The following is a 26,171-nucleotide window of genomic DNA, read 5'->3' as shown; positions in this document are numbered from 1 at the left end:
CCGGCCTCACAAGCCCCGTCTGCACCCGCAGAGAGCCGCGCCCCGGCCCCACGAGCCCCGTCTGCACCCGCAGAGCCGCGCCCCGGCCTCACAAGCCCCGTCTGCACCCGCAGAGAGCCGCGCCCCGGCCTCAGGAGCCCCGTCTGCACCCGCAGAGTCGCGCCCCAGCCTCACCTGCAGTCTTCCGATTGCCACGAGGCAGTACTTGCTGCCCTGTCCCACCTCAGCGTCCTCCTCGGGGATGGTCATTCCTGGAAAGAGAAAAGCCAGCGTCATCCACTAAGTGCCCAAGGTGGGTGGCAAAGGGGCAAGAGCGCCCTGGGTTTTATCTGTGCAATCCAAAATACAGATCCACGCGGACCACCCGGGGTCTGGAAGGCAGCCAGTGAGTTAACCGGTGCCCGCTCCTGTCCCGCTCCCCTCTCCCTGCCTGACGCCTTTGGTACCTTCCCGGGCCGTCGCATCTGCATCTGGGCACAGGGCACAGGAACTCACGGAAGAAGAAATGCCCATTATTCATTTTGCAAGGTTTGGCCAAAACATTAGGAAATCTTTATAGCTAAGAAGTGTAAGTGGGCATTTCCGGTTATGTAAATGTTTCCTGTACAAGGGCTAGAAAGGAGAAACGGGTGATGGGTACTGAGCACTGAAAACCAGCGCTCTACGGGGGCGCCTAGCGGGCTCAGTCGGTGAGGCCTGCGACACTTGATCTCGGGGTTGTGAGTTCGAGTCCCACATTGGGTGTAGAGATGACTTAAAAATAAAATCCTTAAAAAAAAAAAGAAAAGAAAACCAGTGCTCTGGGTGGGCAGGACTTGGTTAAACAATCCCCCGTGTTCTTTGGTCAGGAAAGAGTCTTCCGCTCCACGCAGCAGGGGCCTGGCACAGGGCTGCTCACGGGGCAAGGTTCTCAAGCAGCTGCAGTTGGTTCTAACAGTTGTGGGAAGCAAGCACGCTTCACCCTACCTACCACGTCACAAAGGCTCCCAGGGACAGAACCGTGCAAGCACGGCGGGAGCCCATCGCTGCAGACCGTGGAGTGGCAGGAAACACGCCTGTGGTTCTAGGAGCCAGAGCACTGTCCCTCTGTCCACCCCTGCACTGTCCCATCCAGCCCCGTAGGTGACCAGTCCCCGGAGTTTCTGCTTTATCCTTGCTGTGTTCTTTTTTTTTGCACAAAGGAGCATATATCTGTATATTCTCGTACCTTCTCTCCTTTCTACTACGAAGGGCTGTGTGCCACAGATACTCTCTGGGGCTTAGCTCATTTCACTTCACAGCGCGTCCTGGAACGCGCTCCCTAACTATTCGCAGAGTGTCGCGTCTACCAGGGCTCATTCAACCACCTTCCTATGAGCCTCGGGTGTTTCTCAGGTCGTGCCTGTGTATTCTCGTGACTGGAAGTGTACCTGCGGATCTGCCCAGAGATACACCTCTCCAATCCCACACCAAGTGGGACTGCCGGGCTGCAAAGTAGGAAAATAGGCAGTTTTGTCAAGTGTTGCCAAATTGCCCTCCAGAAGGGGGTACCGGTTTGCTTTCCCAACAGCAGGGTCCGCGAGGCCTATTTCCCCGCTGTCTCGGTCAGGATAGACTGTCACAGTTTAATTTTTCCGGTATTGTCTAAATTGGCATTTCTCTCTCGTTACGGATTTGAACATTATTTCATGTGTGCGAGGACCATTTTTATATCCTGTCTTTTAGCGAATTGTCTGTTCTGTCTCATCCCCATTTTCCTGTTGGGATTTTGGTCCTTTGCCCCTCAATTTTCAAGAGCTCGTCACATATTAAGGGATATTGAGTCCTTGTAGTGAATATGTTCTCCTAGTTGGTCTCCTGTCTTCTGACTTTGCTTCTGGTGATTGAACAACTTTATAATTTTTATGTAGTCGGATTTATCAATCTTCTCTTGTATTACGTTTGTTATTAAAATACCAGCAAGCTCTTTGAGGGAGTCCTAGAAAGCCATTTCCTACACCAAGGTTTCACCTGTGTTTTCCTCTGACACTTTCATGCTTTCGCTTTTTACATTTACATTCCCTAATCCACGTGAAGCTATTCTCGTGTCGGGCGTGAGATGCAGATCTAATTTATCTTTAACGGAATGGCTGTCCACGGCACGTCTGTTCACAGCGCAGTGACCGAGGTGTCCCCTTTTATCACATACTAAAGCCCCACATGTATTTGGAGATAATTCTGGACTTTCTCTTCTATTCTACTGGCCAGTTGTCTATTAAGCATTGATACTAGGCAATTTTAATTATAGAGGCTTTATGGTAGGGTTCAGTATCTGTAGGGCTGTTACTCTCTTACAGTTTTTCAGTGTTTTCTTAGCTATTCTCAGATATATATATATATATATTTTTTTTTTTACATTAACTTCAGTATCATCTTATTTAACTCCATCAGATAGCTTGCTGGTTTTCTTATTTGGCTTGCATTAAATTTATAAATTAACGTCAGGAGAACTGACATCTTTATGATGCTGAATTGTCTTCCCCAAGAACAGGGGATGTTTTCCCATTTGTTTGAGGCCGCTCTTGTGCCTTTCAGGAGCGTTTAAAAATTTTCCTCACATATACTTGTATTTTGCATACTCATTAAAATTATTCCTAAGCCTTTAATCATTTTTGTTGCTATAGTCAATGGGGTTTCCTCTACCGTTATACTTTGTTTATTGTTTATGTATAGGAGGACTAGTGGGTTTTGTATGTTAATATTGTGGTGTGCTATTTCACCAAATTATTTTACTATTTCAGTTAGTTTTATTAGTGGCCCGCTGGGCTTCTGCAAGTGTGCTATCCTTAAGTGAAAAGAAGTAGTTTCCTTCTTTTGTACACGTGTTTGCCTCTGACTTCTCTAATGGGATGGGCTAGTATCTCTTACAATGTTGAAGAGTGGCAGAGAGTGGGCATTCTTGCCTTGGTTCTCATCTTACTGGAAATGTCTCAAGGGTTTTTCCATTACAAATAAGTTACCTTTTCGAAAGAGAAATTATTACTGAATCACTGTTTGGCATTTTTGCAGATCGATTTAATGCCTTGTGTCACAGGAGACAGCTGGATTCTCACACCTGGATCGTGTTACCTGTGGTACATGAAGAAAATGTGTCCTCACACAGACAGGAAGCTGGGGGAGGAAGAAGTTTCTCCAGATAATTGTGGATATTCTTCTTTGATGTTTTCCTAAGCCTTGACAAGGGATTGTTTCTTAAAGGTTAATTGCAATGTGAAATCCAAAACCGTATCAGTCAATTTTTCAATATTCTGTTACATTAAAATAGATTGGTCTAACACTTGGACTGGATCCTTTACTAACACAGGAGTTTGAACACGATGTATTGGTCACTAGGAAAATACTGGTTCATCAAATTATATGGATCTAAATGCCGACACATTACAATAAATATTTTTAAAATCACACTTGCTCATATCACCATGCATTTCATCAGAAACAGTTCTAAGTATTGGTCAAGACCATGGTGGTGGATACAAGTTTTCTAAAATTCAGATTTTCACTAGAAAGCTTTAATTTTATCACTGACAGCAAATACTGTCAATTATTTTCCTTGATGTGACAGGCTCATTTTAACTTTTTGTGAAAATATCTTTGCCAAACGCACAAGTTCAAATAACCATAGTTGGTTGGTTTGTCATCCTTTCAAGTAAGAAATGGTGTTTCATAAAAGAAGCAACTAGTTTAGCTCACAACTCAATCAACTGTGCATGTGCTTTTCCTTGACACAACCAGAAGTCACTTTACGCACACTTCCCATTTCGGGGTTCATTCAAATTAGTACTTTTTACAGCTTCATCAAGGGCATACTTAAGTGAAACCAGCATTTTGAAGTTCTGAAATTATTTTTTGCTGCAAGTGTGTGGTGATAAAGAATCCAATGACCACGAGGGCAGTTTGGTGCCGTAGCCCCGACGCATGCTGAGGCTCCAGCAGGTTTTCCCCACCGATGCTTAGGCACCAGCAGTAAGTGGAAAGGGTGCATAACATCTTAGTGCCAGGATGAAAGCAGGTTAAGTGCTGCGTACCCCTGAGACCATCTCGGGGCGCCAGGGTCCACAGACCAGCCTTAGGAGCCACCACCGCCCATGCTGTCATGCCTGAGTTTGGTCCTCCCAGCCTTGTCTATTGATCCTTTCCCTGCTGCCTCTACTTCTCACTACACATCAACAAGACCCAAGATTGCCCCCCATCTAGATTTGCCTCTGCAGTTCCAGATCCTGACTCCACGTGCCTCCTAACAAGATCTGCCTCTGTCTCAGGCCCTTCAAACTCAACACTGCCCAAATCTTCCTGCCAAAACCTGTTCCTCTGTCTCCTCTCCTGCAGAGAACACAGCTGGTGACCTGCCTGATGTGCATCCTCTCCCTCTTCCATGATGACGGAACCCTGATTTGTTGGGAGTGACGTTGTGTCCACCCAGTTAGAGGGACACAGCTCTGCCTGTGGGGTGTGAGCAGAAGTCCTCGAGTGAGGCTCTCAGGAAAGCTCCTCCTTCTGTGGAACGCAGACATGCTACTGAAGCCCCCATTGCCAAGGGCACACAGGAAGCCAAGGTCGCACGATAAGGAGCATGAAGCAGGAACTTCTCTAGTGACGGGATGGTCACCACATCCCCATATGATCATCCATCTCTTTTAACATTTCATCTACAGGTCCTAGGCCTGCCTTTGCACTTGCCCTTTAGACAAATAAAGGGCACATTATTTTCCTGAGTCTATTTCTTTCGTGGCCTGACATCCTGTGTCAATTTAACTGGTCTTCCTTCGAAAATGGTCTAAGTCTCCCTTTCTCCATGTCACTTTTCTGAATATGCTTCAGACTGTCTGCATCCCCTGGAGGATATTTCCCACAGTGCACCAGGTATGACCTCTGCCACGACCCCATTTCATCTATACTGGACACAACAGAAGGTGGCTCCCTGGAACTGAAGGCCGTGCATTTGGGAAGTAAGGTGTGGGTCGTGCTGACAGCTCTCCATAAGAAGGGTGCCCTTGGCTAAGCATTTAAAAAATAATCACAATGGCAGTTATGCTTCCAGCCAATTTACCTTCCTGCCCAAAACAACCAGAGACAAAGAGGTATAAGAAATAGTGGTTTTCAAGACCGTGTGTATGAGGCGATGAACAGCAGCATTCTCTGAGATGGGAAACAAATAAGCCCTACGATTGCCCCAACTTCCTGCCTTCAGAGTTTCCAAGCCAGCAACTGAAATGTCACAATGTCTACCACCAGATAAAAAATTACCAGGCATGTAATGAAGCAGGAGAATATAACCCATAATAAGAAACAAAATCAACCAGGCAGAACTATGCAGAAGTGACACGGATCTTGGAATTAGCCAACACATTGAAACTGGTTTTATAACGGTATTCCATAGTTCCAACGGCTAAGTAGAGCCAAGGTAGATATATAAAAGACCCAAATCAAATTCCTAGAGGTGGAGACGACACTGCGTGAGATGAAAAGTGCACGGGATGCATGGATGGCATATGCAACGTGGAAGAATAAAGATTAGTGCGCTTGCAAACATAGCAATGGAAATGATGCCAAGTGAAAAACAATAAGAATTTTTAAGTGAAATGCTCATTGGTGCATGAGCTATGGAAACCTCAAGTGCCCTGGTGTGTGTGCAACTGGGGTCTCCAAAGAGAAGAGAGAGAAGGCAGACAGAAAGATATTTGAAACACTAATAGCTGGAAACTTTTCAACTTTGATACAAACTATGAATCTACGGACACAAGAAGCCTAACGAACCCCAAGCACAGGAACCGTGGCAATTACACCAGAGCACAGCATAAATTGTTCAAAAGCAGTGATGAAATCTTCAAAGCAACCAGAGGGGGAAAAGACATGATGACATATAGGGAAACAATGATGCACATGACAGCTGATTTGTCAGAAATAATGCAAGTGAGAAGATGTATTTTAAAATATCGAGAGACCAAAAAAAACCCTCTACTTAGAAATCTAGACCAAGTGAAATATCTTTCAAGATCCAACTATAGGCTGCTTAGAAGAAATACATTTTAAATATAAAGCTCTATGTTCAGGCTTGTTTGATCTTATGATGGTTTTTAAATCCTCTTGGGGGCAAGATCCCTATTCTTGGGTTTCACTCAGTGGAAAGTTCTAGTACCGTATGTGCCACTGATAGTACCTCACCCAGAAGCAAAGGTCACGGAGTCGGGGGGGATCTCCATCTTAGCTGGTGTTAAATCCAATCCATGTGACACCTCGACATCCAGCCCGGGAGAGGCTGCTCCACGCCATGGGGTCAGGGCTGGTAGAGCATCTACTGTCAAGGATCGAAGTTCCAAAAATGACTTCAGAAGGAAGTTAGAGTGTTAGAAGATTTAATGCAAGGATTCATGTCCTCATTCACTGACTGTTCGGGCATGCCTTGATGAAGAGAATCATTTAAGAGAGGGCAGCAGGAAGACAGTGACTGTAGGGGATTGTCCCATGCGCCCGTTAACCCCTGCTCTCCCCCACCCCCGTCTTCTTCCACTGGTTTCGGCTGTCAGTGTAAAGGCTCTAGGGGCCACTTGTTGCATGCCATCCTTCAGGTTTCATGGACTCATCAGTCCAAATCCTAGTTTTTCCTGCGAACTGGCCAAGGGAGTATGTTGGTTTAGGTTTGTCCCAAATCAGAGCCTGAAACCAGGACCTCGGGGTGGATGGTTTCCCTCAGGGTGGAGGGAAGCCAGGGAGAGAGCGTGAGGAAGTGAGGGGACTGAGACGGAGGGGAAGAAAAGCCAAGATGAGGGTTACAGCCTCCACACTCTGGGCTCTGCTCACAACTGGGCCAAACGTGATCCCTTTCAGGGAAGTCCTTGGTGCAGAAAGTAGAAAGGTGCCACATCTTGATGGGGGAATGCTGTCAGCCAGAGGGGAGTCTGAGCTCCCGTGGAACGGTCTGCTGCAGCCGGGGCTGAGACCAGGGCTGGGTGCCCGAGGTGTCTGTTGGAGTGACCTAACCCTCTGACCCTTGGAAGTGGGCATAAAAATCCCACCTCGTGGGCATGTTGTGAGGGCTGAAGGAGATGATGGGCATGAAGCACCCAGCCCAGGGCCTGGGTATCCGCCTCCCCACTTCTCTGCCCTCATTCCCCAGTTGCTGGTAATAGTGAGTTTGTGGGCAAAGAAGGCAGTGGGCACCAATGTGTGTCTGCCATACTTAGGGATCAAGATGCAACGCCACAGGCCAGAGTGGGGAGCAGAGGGGACTGTGTGAAGAACTCTCTGATGTAGCCGGCATGAAGGATGGTAGGTTCTCCTCAGTCCAACTGTTCAGAGGGATTCTGCAAGCTAAGGCTCCCATTGGCTAATATACGACCCCATCTACTAGAGATGTCACAATTTGTTTGTGAATTCATTCTTCATCTAACAAGTGTTGATGGGTAACTTTTGCAGATTAAAAAAAACAGCCACTATTTCTTTTATATACCTTCCATCAAGGGTTGAAGTTAGATTCCCTCATGACTACTTTCATCAATAAAATACAGGGGAAGTGACACTGTGTGACATCTAGACAGGTGGCCCCACACACTGTGGAGCGGAGAGAAGCTGTCCTTACTACACCCTAAGTCCCTAACCCACAGAGCCTGTGAGAATAAAATGCTGGCTCTTTTTTTAAAGATTTATTTATTTGAGAGAGAGAGAGAGAGAGTGAGTAGGGATGGGGGGGCAAGGGCAGAGGGAGAGAGAGAAGCAGACTCCCCACCTAGCCTGAAGCCTGACGTAGGGCTCGATCCCAGGACCCCGAGATCATGACCTGAGCCAAAGGCAGACGCTTAACCAACTGAGCCCCCCAGGTGCCCCTAAAATGCTGTTGGTTTTATGCCAATCAAAGAAATGAAATGAGTCCCAATCAGAAGGGGGCGTCAGCCTAGAAGCACAGAGGAGGAGGCTGGAGGGGGCCCCAAGACACCAGTCAGGGATGCATACAAACAGGCTTACTATAGCTTACAGAAGAGGCTTGGTGTCAACCAAATAAAGTACCAAGTAAAGTAATGTTAAAATAATTCCTTGGCTTTGCAGAAATGAAGTGGAAAAGTTGCAACTTGCTATATCTGTAGTTTTGGCCTTAATGTGGGCAAGTCATTTTGTGAATGAGATCCGAGTGTGCATGTGTGAAATTTCCAGAAAATCTTCAGTAAACCCAAACTTCCTTAAAGGACTGGGTTCTTTAGGTCTGAAGGTTCTCTCAGGGCACTGGGCTCAGCTTCCCCAGGGAAGGGATGGTGATGAGGCCAGAGGGCCACATGATTGTCCAGGTGGCCTTGACACAGCCCCCTTGGGCCGCCGCCTGGATCTAAGAGCAGGTGAACCTGTGGGAGGCAGCTGAGGTTGAGTGCAGGGAGGCAGGCGGGGAGGCAGGGGCGGGTGTGGGCATCGGCAGGAGGAAAGACTGGGGATCACACTTCATTCTGAGGCAGTACTGAGCAATCTTCAGGTTATCATCCGGATATTTGATTTCCAAGTGTTCCTTGTACAATATTCTCAAGTAATACATGATCCCTAAACATGGTTTTGACTTAGTTCCCAGCAATAAAAAGACAGATATTCCAAGTAAAAAGGAGCAAAGGATCTGAACGTTACTCCAAAGAAGATACACAGATGACTAATAAGCACATGGAAAGATGCTCAACATCATGAATCATTGGGAAATGCCAATCAAAACCACAGTGAGATACCACCTCACACCTATTACGATGACTCCAATAGAGAAAAATGCAAGAACAAGTGTTGGTAAAGACGTGGAGAAATTGAAGCCCTGTACACCACTGGCAGGAATGTAAAATGGTGCCAGGGCTCTGGAAAACAGTCTGGCCACTCTGTCACGAGGTTAACCACCAGGGCACCGTATGACCCAGCCGTTCCACTCCAAGCTGTACGTCCAAGAGAAATAAAACACCCGCCCACACAAAACCTGTGCATGAACGCTCACGGCAGCACTATTCCCAATAGCCCCCCAAAGCGGAAACAACCCTAATGTCTATTAACTGATCAGCGGATTAAAAAAATGGGGGCAACTCCATACATTGGAATAGTCTCCAGCCACAAACAGCAAGTGCTGACTCGCGCTACAGTGTGGATGAACCTCGACAGCATCGGGCTGAGGAAAAGAAGGCAGACACAAAAGATCACACACCCCATGAGTCTAGAGGAAACATCCAGACTAGTCACGTCTGTAGATAAAGAAAGCGGGTGCCAAGGCCTCGGGGGGAATGGCACTAGCTGTCCTTGTGTATGGAGTTTCTTACTGTGGTGACAGAAATACCCTAAAATTAATTATGGTGACAGTTGCAAAACTAACTGAATGCACCAAAATCCAAATAACTATACACTCTAAATGGGTGACGTAGGCACGTAAAGAACCCAGTCCTTTAAGGAAGTTCGGATTTACTGAAGATTTGATGATATGTGCATTATATCTCAACAAAGCTGGTATAAAAAAAATAATTAAAAAAAGGGGCGCCTGGGTGGCTCAGTCATTAAGTGTCTGCCTTAGGGCGGCGCCTGGGTGGCTCAGTCATTGAGCGTCTGCCTTTGGCTCAGGTCATGGTCCCAGGGTCCTGGGATCAAGCCCTGCCTCGGGCTCCCTGCTCCGTGGGAAGCCTGCTTCTCCCTCTCCCACTCCCCCTGCTTGTGTTCCCTCTCTCACTGTGTCTCTCTCTGTCAAATAAATAAATAAAATCTTTAAAAAAATGATTAAAAAAAAAAGAGGTGGCATTGAAGTGAGTAAGGAGCCATTCAAAAGTCCCACCAAAAAAAAAAATATATCAAAGGTGACATTTTGGTAAACATTTGTCCAGTTTTTCTGGAGCAAGTGTAGAAACTAGAAAAATTAAAGATAAATGTTCAAATTAACATTAATTATGTTAATACTCTTTATGCTCTTTGCGGTGTGTGTATGTGTCTAATAAGATGTCTTTTTTTTTCCCCCTTATATTGTTTTGTAACCTGATTTGGAAACTTTAGAACTTACTGGGAAAATCTGTCAATGTGTTAGAACATGTTTTTCATGTTTCCTTCATATGGATGCACCGTGATTCATCCGACCCCATTTCTATGGTTCTTCACTGTGTGGTGCCCCCAACTTGTTGCTCACCTAAGTAATGCAACCATACACACCCTTCTAGAAAAGTCTCCGAGCATAAAGAGGACTTCTTTAGTATAAAATTCTTAGAAGTGAAATTGCTGGCTTAAAGAACATAAATGGTACTTTACTATTGGTTATATTTGCCTTTCTTTTATTTCATTTGATATAGATTTATTTTCCATTTGTTCTTTTATGGACAGCCTGGGCAGGCTTTTGCTGTACAAAAGATCTGTTTGCGGTTTTTTTCCTTCACAGATTTTGAAACTCTCCTTATATAGTAAGAATATATGGGCCCCATGCAAGTTTCTTTTTAAGTGTGTTTTCTATAAAGTATTTTCTCTATCTGTTTTTACATAGAATATTATTAAAGTACAGACAATCAAAACTGTTAGATTTTACTCTGATTTTACTTTCTGCCTTTGGGGTTCATTCTCTGAAATGACCTCTACCCTACAGTTATGGGAAATATTCACCCATATTTTCATAGAGTACTTTTAAAGTTTCATATTTATCTTTAATAATGAAATTTATTTTTGATATGTTTGACTTCATGTTTTTCTAAACGATTAGTCAGTTGTCCTCAAACTATGTACTGACTCATTTTCTCCTTTTCCCACTGACTGAAAATGCTCCTTCATCAAACAGCACATTTCTAAAGAGACCTGGGTCTCTTTTAGGTCTTTTTGCTCAATAATTTGATTTTTAAGTTCAATTTATCACATTTTAATTATTCAGGCTTTAACATACATATTTTCATGTCTGGTATGGCAATTACTCCTCAGTAGTTTTACCAGGATTTTGTTGGCTATTTTTATATTTATTGGCCCATATGAATTTCAGAATTAACTTTCACTTAAAAGAAATCTCATTGGGACAATTATCGAAATTGTATCAAATCTATCCACAGGTTTGGAATGAACTAAAATGCTAAACCTTTGTATCAAAGACCATGCGTGATGCTCCAGTTAGCTGGGTCAGTCGTGTCCCTCAGTATTATTTTGTAGTTTAAGTACTCCTATATATTTCATGTTAATATTTTTAACATGTATGTTGCAACATTGCTATCTTTATAAACGGGTATTTTTCATGTTGTGTTTTTCTAACTGAGAGTGATTTTTTCTTTTTTTCTCTTTTTTTAGAATTACCTAAATGGCTCTATACTCAATCTCCTGAAAGATTTTCCATAGATTGGACTTGGTTTTTCAGAGAACATCACAACACCTGCAAATGTTAATGTTAATTTCATCTTCCTTTTCTTTCTTTTCTTCCTTTCAGTAGTAATTATGCCTCCTTCTCTCTTCTTTACTGCCGTGGGTAGAAGTCGCACAGCGATGCTGAGTGAGGGTGACAGCGAGCACTCCCCCTACCCTCCTCCCCTCAGTGAAGACCTGAACCCGTCCAACAGTTTCCCGTTCTGTTAAGGTGTTGATGATCGGCTCCAACATTCATTCTATGTTAAGGAAACCCAGTTCTATTACTAGTTTATAAAGAAAGTTATTTTTAAAATTTACTAACTGAAATGAATTTTGGTCATATAGGTTTTTCTCCTTTGGTTAATTAATTACATTAACAGATTTTCTAATGTTAAACCACTCAGTCTTGCAATCATTGTGTATAACTATTCATTTGATTTGCTAACACTTGTACTTAGTATCTTTTATTTACAAATGAAATTGGGTTCATAGTTTTGGGTTGTTGTTGTTTTTTTTAATATACCCTTAATAACAGTTTTTTTACCAAAGTTGTGTAACTTGAAAAAACAAAGCAGTACACTTTCCATCTCTTTCTCTACTCTGGAAGTATTTAAATATTTTGCCCATAAAACCTCCAGGCCTGCTACCATTTAGAGAGCAATTTTTTGTCAGTTTTTACAATTTTTTGCCTACCTTTGATTTTTTTTTTCTCCTTTCTTTATTCAAATTTGGTTACATATTTTCCCATAAATTAGCTTTCTTCCTAAAGATTTTAACATGCATTAATCTAAATCACCCACACTGTTGGTTTATAAGTTTTTACATATTCTCTGATAAATTTCTTCATTCTTAGCATGCATTTATTTTGATTCTTTTTTTAAAATTAGAATTAGACTTGTCAGAGGTTTTCTCCTTTACAAATCTTCACGAAGAACTATTCATCAATAGGGCAATACTGCTCTTTTCAAATTTAATTTTTTTCGTTTTTATTTCTTCATTAACTCCATCTTCTTAGTTTGCTCATGGTATTTTGTTCTTCTTTTCCTTGTTCATAGGTCAAATAAGTTCTATTTTCATAAACTAAATTCCCAATTCATAAGTTAAATTCCTAGTTTTTCCACATTTAATAATGAAAGGATTTCCAGACACAGATTTCTTTCAAATACTGTTTTGGCCACATGCCCTAAGTCTTGAGATGGAGTGGGGCTGTGGTTGCTAATTACAAAATAGTTTGTAATTAGGGATTCATTTTGATTTCCATCCTTCACCAAAAGTTACTCAGGATAGGTTTCTTTATACCAATAGTTGGTTTGCCCTTTTATAAGGACACCAGTTGTACTGGATTAGGAACCCACCATATTTCAGTATGACCTCATTTTCACTTAGCTAATTACATCTGCAAGGACTCTATATCCGAATAGGTAAATTCTGAAATACTGGGGCTTAGGACTTCAACATATGAATTTTGGGAGAACACAATTCAACCTGTAACACCTTCCATGAATATTGTGTGCATGCTCTTGCCCTTTCTAGTGGCTTAACCATGACAGACGCAGCACATGAACTGAGAGAATGCCCTCCTGTACCCATGACAAGCATCACTAATTGAGCATGGGGTTTTTCCCCCACTCATTAGAGATGCAGACCCAAAACAGTCCGTCAGAGTGGGCCATGAAATAAAACCGATTTGCCATTTCTGTTTTCTTACTTTGTGTTTTCTTATAAAGTTGCATAAATTCTTTCAAAGTAATAATTAAATAAAAATTTTAAATAATGATATTGGTAAATCTAGGTACCTCCTGGATAGGTACCGCAGGGTGCGTGACCGGTAGACGCAAAAAAAGACTTAGGTACCAAACACTTACCAGCTCCCTACTATGCTCTAAGCCCTGTGCTCTGTGGTTTAAATACCACAGAAATGCATACGATGTGGTCCTTGCCCTCCAGGTGCACCGCAGAAGCAGGGAAAATAGATGCAAACAAGCTATAATACTAGGTACGACATGATGCCAATCAAGTGGCTGGGAAGTTGGCAGAATCCTGGTGAAGGCTTTATGGACAAGGATTGGTGAGAACTGGGCGTGTCTATCTTGTGGGACTGGCAGACACTGGGGACAGATGGCTCGGGATGGCACCAGGAAAGGAGATGCAGTGTGGTGCCATGGTGAGTCTAGCATGGTTACACATGACATCCAGGCTCTGAGCACCCAAGCCATCAGGGTGTCTCTCCTGTAAGGCAAAAGCTTATAAAAGCACCTCATCCATCTGGAAAGGACCCATTATCATCTCAGCAACCAGAATGAGGTTTCTGTGCTTCCCTCACAGATGTCCCAAGGCCATTCACTACAGCCTGGGCACTCTGTTCTCAAAAAAGGCTGCCCAACCCACAGCCTGTTTTATTCCCTTTTATGCAGGATACTGGCAAGTTGGGGTGTGTGGTTGTCTAGACCACGAACGATGAGAAACAGCAATTTGTGATCGGATGGGGACAGGATAAAAACAGGCAAATGCAAAGAAAAAAGCGTCAGCCACCAGCCGGTGGATTTGAAGAGAGCGCATCCTATGGAGCACAAAGAGAAACAAACTGAAACAAACCACCAACGAAACAACACCATAGGGGAGACAGCAGTGGGCTGGAAAGCCCTGAGACATCTCTGAATTGTCCTTTTAATCCCTGGCCAGCCCTGGAACTCTGTCACAAGAGCTCTGAATCAGCAAGGAAAGATGCGAACATGTTCTGTGTCCCTCATTCATTCCATGCAATGAAAAACAATGCAAACAAAATCAGAAGCTACATGGCAGGCTAGAAGAAAATATTTGCAACATATAATAAGCTGAGGGTTAATATGCATAATGTTACAAAGACCTCCTCTAAGTAAATGAGAAAAACATCACCCGACAGGAAAATGGGCATACATCATGAACAAGCAACTTGCGGGGAAACAGAGAGAGTCAACACACCCAGGAAAGATGTTCAATCTTGCTAATGAAGAAAACCCAATTTGAAGTATGTCCTTCCCCCCGACACTATCAGACTGGCAAAACTTACAAAACAATGGAATCATTCTCGGTAGGAATGTGGGAAAACAGACACACTTCCATCCTGCCTTATAGGGTAGATATGGTAGTATCACGAAAAGGAACTTACGTCATTGCTATACCAATGCTGAGATGACCCTGCAGAAACACCACCACTCGTGGGTCAAGAATCTGTACAAGGATATTCATGCAGTATCCTCTGCTGGAGCCCCAAACTAAAAACGTCAGCGCTTCCATTTGAGGAATGGCTGATGAAATATTGTGCAGCCACTTTATTATTTTTTTTATTAACATATAATGTATTATTTGTTTCAGGGGTACAGGTCTGTGATTCATCAGTCTTACACAATTCACAGCGCTCACCATAACACATAGCCTCCCCAATGTCCATCACCCAGCCACCCCATCCCTCCCACCCCCCTCCACTCCAGCAACCCTCAGTTTGTTTCCTGAGATTAAGAGTCTCTTACGGTTTGTCTCCCTCACTGGTTTCATCTTGTTTCATTTTTCCCTCCCTTCCCCTATGATCCTCTGTCTTGTTTCTCAAATTCCTCATACCAGTGAGATCATATGACACTTGTCTTTCTCTGATTGACTCACTTCACTTAGCATAATACCCTCTAGTTCCATCCACATGGTTGCAAATAGCAAGATTTCATTTTTTGACGGCTGCATAATAATCCATTGTATATATATACCACATCTTCTTTATCCATTCATCTGCTGATGGACATCTAGGCTCTTTCCACAGTTTGGCTATTGTGGACACTGCTGCTATAAACATTGGGGTGCAGGTGCCCCTTAGATCACTACATTTGTATCTTTGGGGTAAATACCCAGTAGTGCAATTGCTGGGTTGTAGGGTGGCTCTATTTTCAACTTTTTGAGGAATCTCCATACTGTTTTCCAGAGTGGCTGCACCACCTTGCCTTCCCACCAACAGTGTAAGAGGATTCCCCTTTCTCTGCATCCTCGCCAATATCTGTCATTTCCTGACTTGTTAATTTAGCCATTCTGACTGGTGTGAGGTGGTATCTCACTGAGGTTTTGATTTGGATTTCCCTGATGCCGAGCGATGTTGAGCACTTTTTCATGTGTCTGTTGGCCATCTGGATATCTTCGTTGGAAAAATGTCTGTTTGTGTCTTCTGCCCATTTCTTGATTGGATTATTTGTTCTTTGGGTGTTGAGTTTGGTAAGTTCTTTATAGATTTTGGATACTAGCCCTTTATCTGATATGTCATTTGCAAATATCTTCTCCCATTCTGTCGGTTGTCTTTTGGTTTTGTTGACTGTTTCCTTTGCTGTGCAAAAGCTTTTTATCTTGATGAAGTCCCAATAGTTCATTTTTGCCCTTGCTTCCCTTGCCTTTGGCGATGTTTCTAGGAAGAAGTTGCTGCGGCTGAGGTCAAAGAGGTTGCTGCCTGTGTTCTCCTCAAGGATTTTGATGGATTCCTGTCTCACATTTAGGTCTTTCAACCATTTTGAGTCTATTTTTGTGTGTGGTATAAGGAAATGGTCCAGTTTCCTTCTGCATGTGGCTATCCAATTTTCCCAACACCATTTGTTGAAGAGACTGTCTTTTTTCCATTGGATATTCTTTCCTGCTTTGTCGAAGATGAGTTGACCATAAAGTTGAGGGTCCATTTCTGGGCTCTCTATTCTGTTCCATTGATCTATGTGTCTGTTTTTGTGGCAGTACCATACTGTCTTGATGATGACAGCTTTGTAATAGAGCTGGAAGTCCAGAATTGTGATGCCACCAGCTTGGCTTTTCTTTTTCAACATTCCTCTGGCTATGCGGGGTCTTTTCTGGTTCCATACAAATTTTAGGATTATTTGTTCCATTTCTTTGAAGAAAGTGGATGGTATTTTGATGGGGATTGCATTGAATGTGTAGATTGCTCTAGGTAGCATTGACATCTTCACAATATTTGTTCTTCCAATCCATGAGCATGGAACGCTTTTCCATTTCTTTGTGTCTTCCTCAATTTTTTTCATGAGTATTTTATAGTTTTCTGAGTACAGATCCTTTGCCTCTTTGGTTAGATTTATTCCTAGGTATCTTCTGGTTTTGGGTCCAATTGTAAATGGGATCGAATCCTTAATTTCTCTTTCTTCTGTCTTGTTGTTGGTGTATAGGAATGCCACTGACTTCTGTGCATTGATTTTATATCCTGCCACTTTACTGAATTCTTGTATGAGTTCTAGCAGTTTTGGGGTGGAGTCTTTGGGTTTTCCACATAAAGTATCATATCATCTGCAAACAGTGAGAGTTTGACTTCTCCTTTGCCGATTTGGATGCCTTTTATTTCTTTCTGTTGTCTGATTGCTGTGGCTAGGACTTCTAATACTATGTTGAATAGCAGTGGTGATAGTGGACATCCCTGCCGCGTTCCTGACCTTAGGGGGAAAGCTCTCAGTTTCTCCCCATTGAGAATGATATTCGCTGTGGGTTTTTCATAGATGGCTTTTATGATATTGAGGTATGTACCCTCTATGCCTATACTCTGAAGAGTTTTGATCAAGAAAGGATGCTGTACTTTGTCAAATGCTTTTTCTGTGCAGCCACTTTAAAGAAGGAAGTAGCACTGTATGTACTAACTTGGAAACATATTTACAATGTCCATGAGAAGTTAAAAAAACAGGCTATGTAATAAAATATACAAAACGAGCTCCAACCATTATATATACATATATACATATAAATACCTAGAATCAGAAGCACTGGGGGGTGTTATCAGTTGGTTCTTGGGGTTGGGACCCGAGTAGGAAGGGAGACTTATTTTAGTTCATAACCTTTTAAAAATTTAAAAAACTGGGTTTGTGGGTGATTTTTACTATGTTTTTTGAAGATTTTTATAGGCCTTTTAAATTTCTTTAATGAAGATGGGCTGGTTTTGTCATAGTTATTTAAAAAAATAAAGACACCAGGATAAAAAAGGCCAGCAGATGATATCTGGTACTTAAATGGGGGGTGGGGGGGGGTGCTGCACATACTTGGGAAGTTTTCTGAGGTGGTACCTCGTTCTCCAGCAGTGCATGACTGTGAGCATGGGGTACTTAAATCCAGACATTAGAACTCTACCCCTTGACCTTCGCATCAAGAGGACATGCACCCAATGATGCTAGAAGTTAATTCTAAAGCACCTGGTCAAATTGCAACACTGCTTTCCAAATTAACTGCTCCTCAATCTCGAAAATTTACATGCATCTTCTTTTGCCTAAAAGGAAAGTCATAAATGAATATCTTCTGTTTACACTTGGACACAGAAGACAGAGCTTTGTTTCCAATAAATCGTAATCTATAAACAAAGGGCCAGCCAGCAAGGGGCCGCATGACTGAAGCCAGTCCGAGGTGCAGGGGGGCCATCAGCAGCCCCTCTCTAGGCCTCGGCCTCACTGTCCATAAAGGGAGGAGGGGGCCGTGCGCCCCCCCGGGGGCCCAGCCCACTGTGAGACTGAGGCCCTGTCACCTTCCCTGCTGGGGGAGGGCTTTCAATGGAAAGCAGTGGGCTGTTTTCCAAGGGAAGCCAAAGAACACTGAACCTCTAGCCCTCCCTACCTTAGCAGCGGGACTTCACGGTGATTTTCGGCTTTCAGTTACACAGAGCTCACAGGTCCAATGACAAACCCCACTAGCCGCCTTCTAGAATCTAACACCTCGCCCCAGTGCAAACGGCGGGGCTGCCCACCAGTCCCCATGCCCGCGGGGGGCTGTGGTGCTGCCCCCTCCCCGACAGTCCTGGGTGCACTGGGCACTGGCTGGCACCACCGTCCCTCCGCGCCTGCTCTGACAGCTCACCGCTCCCCACCACCTGCCCCTCCGGCCGCCCGCGCCCTCACCCCCTGGTGTCTCCCCACTTTCCGCTCCCTATTCTGCCCCCATGAACTCCAGGCCCCACTTGCCCCTGCTCACCTTTCTCTAACCGGCTCCCAAAGGAGCCCCTTCTACTCGGCCCTTGGAAGCTGTGTTCTTCGCAACCCAAGCCCATGGCCATCTGCCTCTTGCAGGCTCTGTGACCTGGCTGCGTCCAGGGCACCTTCGTCACGGGGACCACTGCCCCTGTAGGGCTGCTCCTTCTTCCCACGGACGCCAGTCCCCCTCCCCAGGGCTGCCTCCATGCGCCCGTCCTGTTGCTGTGCTCTGCAGTGTTCTCCCAGCATCCCCCCACCCCTCCCGCCCCACCTCCCCTGCCACGGTCCACCCCATTGCCACTTCCACACCCCGCCAAAGCACAGCCTCGACCCGATTTCAGGCCCCCTTTCACAAAACCTCAGAAGGCTCCCTGCTGGTCACCAATTTCAGGTCCATTCGTTCCATCTGCGAAAGCACATCTCAAAATCTGTTTGGGGAGCAGCTCATCCAAGGAAGAATCCTCACGAATGATCTGAAGGGCAAATACTTTTGAGAGAATATAATAATGTTCTGCTCCAGGTTGGCTGAGCTCTCCTTCTGGTCTCTCCTTACAGCGTGCTGGCCCCATGGGGGCCTTTGTAGAAAGTGGCACAAAAGAAAGCCTGTGTAACCTTCGGAGAGTCTGTCTCAGGGCACAGCAGCTGAGCTCTGTGGGTTACTCCCCTGCCCCCCGATCGGGGAGGCACACACTGTCTTCATATTTGAAATGGGGGTGACAGGGTTTTGTCTGGATGTCAGGAAGGCAGGCTGCTGTGGAGGCCTCCCAGTGAGTGCCCCGAGGGGCCAAACTGGTTCCAGGAAAGAATGCTCTAAAGGAGAAGTGGTCCCCGCGTGACATCAACATAAGACCAGTCTTGGGTGTGTTTGTTTGTTTGTTTGTTTAAAGTAGGCTCCACGCCCATCGTGGGGCTTGAACTCATGACCCCGAGATCAGGAGTCGCGTGGCCTACCCACAGAGCCAGCCAGGCGCCCCAGAAGACAAGTCCTTGGGAACAGAGTGGCTTGACGGTGATGAAGGGCCCTAGCGCCGGAGGGACAGGAGTCCTGACTGGGGGATCCTGGCTCTCCTGCGTACTGACCACTGACCACAGAGCCTCCAGCCCCCCTGCGGTGCAGGAAACGGGACTCCTAACAGCCATGATCTGTGAAAGGAGAGCGGTGGGCCCTGGATGAGAACATACCTACTAAGCCCCGAGCACAGTGCCCAGCATGTGGAACTCAGTACAACCAGATCTTGCTTTCCCTGTGATGCGGAAGGTGCCATCCTCAGAACTCATCAAAAAGGTGGCCTCTTGTTGTGGCTGAGCTCTGCTTGGCTGCAGGCTTCCTCTGGGGCCGAGGGCAGGGGAAAGATGTGGGGTTCACAGAGACGCAGAGCCTGGCCGGGCTTTCAGTTCTCCCTCTGCATGCAGGAGGGGCCGGCCCGAGGCGACGCTCGAGGTTCTCCGTGGCTCTGACACTCTGTGGGCCCAAAGGCCAGGTTGAAGTTCGGCCATGCCGTCCATCACGTTTGACACACTTCGTGAGCTCTTCCTCAGTGGCCGGGTTGCCCTGGAGATTCAGTGGTGCATGAGACCCGGCTCCTCTCCGGGAGCTCACTGGCTGGCGTGGGCACAGTGAGCCAGATCACCATGATGCCATGTGGTTAGTATTAGAACAGGGAGATGAGCACTGGGCTGTGAGGAGGCCGTACGGCCTCGGCAGGATGCCAGGGCCGGGAGGAAACGGTGTCAGGAGGGAACAGTTCCTGGCAGGAGCCACAACATTTATCAAAGTGGGTTTTAATAGGAACGGGATAATTCCAGCCATTTTAACAGATTCTAGTCATTCCCTAATCGGCGCCACAAACTCACTTTGCCCCACGTTCAATCACCTTTCCTTTGGAAACATGCTTCGCTAACGCCAGGTCTAAATAAATCCTGAGTAATGCAAACACCACACAAGTGAAATGTAACTGGAAACCGCTGTTTGGGATGAAACCCTGGCATCGGCCCGAAATGTGTGTTCATTTCTTACCCGGGCTTGCGCGAACCCTGTGCAGACACTCATGGAAAGTTGGCCTGTTTTTCAGTAACGCTGGGTGGAGTCTATCCTGGGACTTACATCTCCACATGAATTAAGACATATTTGTGCCTTCTGCCAAATGCAGGGGAGAAAACAACCACCTTCCACAAGCACTTCGGGCCACTTGTTCATAGCATGCTTCTAAGATATTCTCTGAGAAATATTAGTAAGTTTTAGGCAAAAAAAAAAAAAAGTTCCTCTGACCAAATACTTTTAGGAAGCATAGTTTCAAGAAAGATAAAGAGGTTTCATCACTTAGACCTACTCAGAGCATTCCGTGTGCTTCTCTAGGAGGGGAGAACAGAACCTGGAGTTTCCCACACTGTTGACCACAGGATCTCTGCTTCATGGTGCATCTCTGGGGAAGCGCAGTCTCCGAAGATATTTTGGGAAATGCTCACTTGCAGGTATGTTGCATTTCAGCATTCCTGCTGGTGACTCTAAAGAAACGGATCCCCCCTCTTTGCAAAGCAGAACTCTGAAGCTCAAAAGAGGAAACAGAGACCATTTGAGAAACTACCTGAACCTCCCAAATGACTGTGGAAACAACCAGAGGCTGAGCTCAGAGAAGTCTACGTCAGTACCAGAAACCAGTAGGGTTGCCATACGCAGACTCCCAGCCTGAGAAAGTCTGGGAGTGCGTGGTTCGGGCAAGACTGGACTGAGGGAAGAGCGGACCCAGCACAAGCCCCTGAGCCCGAAGAGAAAGGCCACCTGGGGTGTGTGTGGAAGGGCCCCAGTAAGGCCAACCTCTGAGCTTCGAGCTACAGTGGCTTGAGATTAATGCGGAATGGGGGTACATCATGAGGGACAGCCAGGCTTGAACCCACACATCCCAGAAGGCAGCATGGCGGCCGCATGCCAGTGGATCCTATCAGGGCCGTATGTGACTTCAGTCATCTCCTGCCCCCACCTCTGTCCTCAGGTGCAGACAAACGGACCCTTGGTCAGGTAACAGGAAAGGGAAGCAGTCCTCTTCTGCCCTTGCCAGGGCCTCACAGATCCTACTGGAACCCACATGGTCAGTGATGGAACCAGCCCCAAGCCCCAACAACGGACCATCACACGGCGGCCTCTGGAAGGCGAGCCACATGGGAAAATCACAAGCACGTGAAAAAGAGGAGACCGAGTGAAGGTATCACAGCAGATGCTCCCACTAAAGAAAAAGAGAGTTTCTTTATTAAAAAAAAAAAAAAAAAAGAGGAGAGGAAAAACGCCCAAACTCAACGACCCAGCATGACACGAGAAGACATCATATTTATGAAAAGAGCACAGCTTTAATTCAGCAAGCGTTGAGTTCACATGAAACAGACCATTGCGGAGTTTTAAACAATTAAATGGGAAGCATACCTAGAGGATTCGGACTGAGAAACTCCCCCAAGAATTTGGAAGAAAAGGTTTTTAACCAATGTAAGCGGGAAATCGGTACGGCTGCAGGGGTGAGCGAAGCGGGCTGAGCAGCAGGGCAAGCTGGAAACATCTCGATGAGCTTCCCCATGGAGAAGAAAGACTCGAGTGTGCGAGTCACGACGGCCCACCCAGCACCAATTAAGACGAATGAAAACAGACCTACCCTGGGCGCCATCTGAGTGAAAGTCTTAAATTCCAGGGATGAACTCAAAACAACCTACAAATGTCACAGCGGGAAAAAGGAGAAGCAGGCTGCCCAGAAAAGAAAAACAAAAGCCCAGAGTCTCGGGCCTCTCGGAGAGGGAGCACCACGACCCAGGAGCTTCCGGGGCAGCCACGGGGGCACCACAGGGGACGGCGTGGACGGTGGAGGAACTGGGAGTGATGCGCCCACTCCCTCTTCTTGCAAAGAGACTGAAGGCTCACCCTGGCAGTGGGGAAGACAGAACACAGCGGAGGGAACGCGGTCTAGAGGGAATGACGGTGAGCCAGTGGGGCCGACCACGTATGGGTGACCAACTTCTCAAAACACAGATGACATAAGACAACGACCACGTATCTGAACTCTGCATTACGCATCTAAAGCCCCGGGTTATCTCCACGCCTATCAGCACAGGTAAGGGGAGGCAGTCTTACGCACCCTTAAGCCCGGGGCCTCTGGAGTCGATCTGGGGCCCGAACCCCGCCAGCTGTGCACGCGGCCTTCACCTGCTTCTGCAGCAACCCACGTCCCCCCTCCATCTGCACGGCACGGCCCTGGTTCAGGCACCACGCTTTCTCCCTGCTGAGTCTCCTCTGGGGCCCTGGCCTTCGGGCCCATCCCCGCTCCTCCTCCCACTTTACTCCAGCATGCAGACTGATCTTGAAGAAGCTTCAGTGGCCTTCAGTGACACTCTGTGGAATGGAGAGCAGGGTCCACGCTCCCAGTCCAGCCATGTCCCTCGCCAGCCGCAGTGAGCCACCCGTGCAGGCTGGCACAGCGAGCCGAGCACTGTGGTGAGAGCGTCAGGAAGGCCTGGTCTCGCAGCACAGCCAGGCCGCTCGCGGCTGGAACCGGGCTAACGACGGCATGCGTGGGTCCTCTGCTGTCTCCTTGTGTGACAGGCGGCACTTCCTTAGGGTTCTGATAAAAATTAAACAGCGTTGGGGCGCCTGGGTGGCTCAGTCATTAAGCGTCTGCCTTCAGCTCAGGTCATGATCCCAGGGTTCTGGGATCGAGCCCCGCATCGGGCTCCCTGCTCCGCGGGAAGCCTGCTTCTCCCTCTCCCACTCCCCCTGCCTGTGTTCCCTCTCTCGCTGTGTCTCTGTCAAATAAATAAATAAAATCTTAAAAAAAAAAAAAAAAATTAAACAGCGTCATGCACACAGAGACGGTTCCTAGAGCCCAGCAGGTGGTGAGCAGTCGCCTACGGAGCTGTGGTCATTATTCAAAGCCCAGGCCCTCACCCACGCTAGTCCTGCGCCTGCAAAGCATTTTTTCAATTAGGACATTCCTATGTCTCCTTCACGTCTGCGTTTCAGCTCGGGTGTTACCCTCTCCTTGCCTGTGGGGCTGTCAACGAGGGCTGGCCACAGCGAGGAGGACAGAGAGGCCAACCCTGACGCTCCCAGCAGATGGGCTCTCCCCCCTCCACCTGCCTCCCTACCTGTGCCTCTCTGATGATCCGTGACCCCAGGCCCTGCCGGGACCCGCACGCCTGCCTGTCTCCTCCACTGGACTGCGAGCTACGAGGGCAGGACCTGTGCCAGACAGGCCCGGGGTCCCCAGGGCCTCGCAAAGTGCCCGGCCCACGGCTGGACCTCGAGCACCTTCCCTGAAGGAGACAGAAAGGTGGCTTTGCCCTGCCCAGGAGCGAGGAGAGGAAGATGTCGGCCGCCGATGCTCTGGCCTTGCCGTCTGCCCCGGGGCATCGGACCGAGCGCCGTCTGCCCAGGGGCATCGGACCGAGCGCCCGAGCGGGAGCCGGCACCTGCCATGCTCGGATGTGCGCGTGGCCTCGGGCAGGACAGGGCGGCCGAGGGTCGAAGAGAGCAGGGATCCAGCCACTGGCTCGTGGGTCAGTGGCCTCAACTCAAGACAAAGCAGCTTTTGGAGATTTTCAAATGAAGGCAAGACACACACATTGTGTTCCACAAGCAAACTGCAAGAAGCGTGGGGATGAGCTCGTGGCCGGGCTGGGCTGTCTGGCGATGGGTCAGCGCTGGCCTGACCACAGCAGATTCTGGCCCAAACCCCCACATCACCTCAGGCCTCTGGCACGCTGTGGCCAAGGCTTACTGACAGCCCAGCAGCAGAGTGGGGGAAGCACCAGCCACGGAGCCCCCCCTTGACCGCACGGGCCGGAGGGACGGGCTGGATCGAGTCAGGCTCCTCTCTCCTGGGTCGGACCGTGGCTCTCCTGCGCGGACACATGACCCGTTCTCCAGAGACCCCCCCACAACCGGATTGTCAGGGGATGGACCAAGCCGGTCAGAGCCCAGTTCCTGGAAGAGAGGCCTGCATGGAGGTGGCTTCTGGCTCAAGGCTGGATGTCCGTCTGAAATGCAGGTAGCAGGGTGATGACCACCAGGTGGGGTCAATAAATACCATCTTCCCAATGTCAAAATTCCCTGTGGACTCTGAACACACCTCACGAGGTATAAACTGCAACCTGTTGCAGGTGACTTCTTCACCCACTTACTCTGTTGACCACAGTGTGTCTGTTTCTTCAGACGAAGCAGCTGCAGGATTTGAGGGGACGGTCTGTGGAACCCCACTCTTTCTTCCCGTCCCACCCAAACACTTAAAATGAAACCCATGTAGTACACGGTGCAGTGAGGGGAACCGGGAAGGCCACCGTGTCACAGATGGGGCTCAGAACACACCGGAGGGTGCGGTGGGGTCAGCGGGCCCCGAGCAGAGGTCTGAGTGCACGGCCAGCCGGCTCGGGAGGAGGCCCACGGGCCACACGCGGGTTGTCCAGGACTCCTTCCTGAGGCCCTTGTCGTCGGCTCCACAAAGTCTGCCTCATCTCCCCTCTAGAGATGTCCAAGGTTGCCTGTGGATATATTTTTGGCAACATGGGTGCTTAGGACTTCATCCTTTCTAACCACGTTTATAATTAAGGCGAGCAGGGACAGCACTCCTCCAGAACATTCACAAGGCTCCATGCAAGTGGGGGGGGGGGGCGTTCGCTGTTCCAGTGCTCCCGTTCCCTGACCTTATCCTAGGGTGAGCATGCCAATGACCTCACTGCAGCCACCTCATCAAGGCCAGATGACTCTCTTCCCTCTTAAAAGACTTCAGGGAAAGTAGATTGTACAAACGCCTTTGGAAATTCTGGCACGAAATTCTTTGCCATATCCACCCCCTGGTCAACTATTCTTCTGTCTCATTCCTTCTTTCTCTCCTTTCTTCCTTTCATCCATCCGTCCATCTGCCCGTCCATCTGTCCAGTCTTCAGGAAATACATACTCTGAGCCAGGTCTGAGCTGAGCTGGGGCCGGGGAATGAACGCACCACGCACTCGGTCCTGAGAGATCTCAATGGGAAGCACAGTGTCACATGTGCTAAGAATGTAGTTATCAACCAAGGACCGGCGTGGCGTCCACCACAGAGCACGGCGGCATCAGCTGAGGACCCCAGAGGCAGGCTGCACTCATCACGTGTGGATGCAGGCTTGTCTTCTAGAACCTTCACCTTCACAGAAGCACAACAATGAAAGACGACAAAACAAAACCAAAACGCAAAAAAAAGATGTAATTTTTGAATTCAGTGCAAACCACTCAATCCGATCGTCTGGAACGGGCTTCAGAAAATTCAGACTGGCTTCTTTTTCTTTTCCTTTTTTTAAGAGAGAGAGAGTGCGAGCAGGGGGGAGGCACAAAAGGAGAGAGAATCCCAAGCAGACTCCCCACTGAGCATGGAGCCCAATGTGGGGCTTGATGTCACGACCCTGAGATCATGACCTGAGCCGAAATCAAGAGCTGAGGCTTAACCAGCTGAGCCACCTGGATGCCCCCAGACGCACTTCTTTAAAACATCATTTTCTGTGATTATGAAAGTCACATAAAAGCTGGGCAAATGCAGGAGCGAAGAGAGAAGAGAAAAGTAAGGAGCAAGGAGCGCTCTGCTCCACAGGAAGGAGTCATAATGGGTAAGACCGTATGTACAATTTATCAATGCACAGATACACTACTCATTTCCGACAAAGCTAAACTTGGGATCACAATGTTTCTGTTGTATAACCTGCTCTTCTTTTTCACACTTCCTAGCACGTTGCTTCATTCTGAAGTAACCTTTGAAAGCATGCCTAGTTTGTGATCATCAGGTATCCCATCAAATAGATGCTCCATGCTGTTTTCAACCAACTCTGTCACTGAAATTTACACTAATTCAATGCTTTTACAATTATAAATAATTCTTAAACATGTAACAGGCATCT

At 47.1% G+C, this 26,171-nt stretch overlaps 1 protein-coding gene across 3 annotated transcripts in view; it reads right to left on the bottom strand.

Moving 5' to 3' along the window:
- ARNT2 (aryl hydrocarbon receptor nuclear translocator 2) overlaps nucleotides 1–26,171 on the bottom strand; it is a 160,677-nt gene that overhangs the window by 41,374 nt on the left and 93,132 nt on the right. For all 3 annotated transcript variants that reach the window (XM_036079157.2, XM_078078806.1, XM_036079159.2), the window contains exon 9: nucleotides 175–251. In XM_036079157.2, the coding sequence (XP_035935050.1) occupies nucleotides 175–251 (77 nt within the window). The remainder of the gene's footprint in view (nucleotides 1–174; nucleotides 252–26,171) is intronic.

Source organism: Halichoerus grypus, chromosome 8, assembly GCF_964656455.1.
Source record: "Halichoerus grypus chromosome 8, mHalGry1.hap1.1, whole genome shotgun sequence".
Lineage (NCBI taxonomy): Eukaryota > Metazoa > Chordata > Mammalia > Carnivora > Phocidae > Halichoerus > Halichoerus grypus.
The sequence above is the reverse complement of the archived record's forward strand: the minus strand, read 5'-3'. Positions and strand labels throughout refer to the sequence as shown.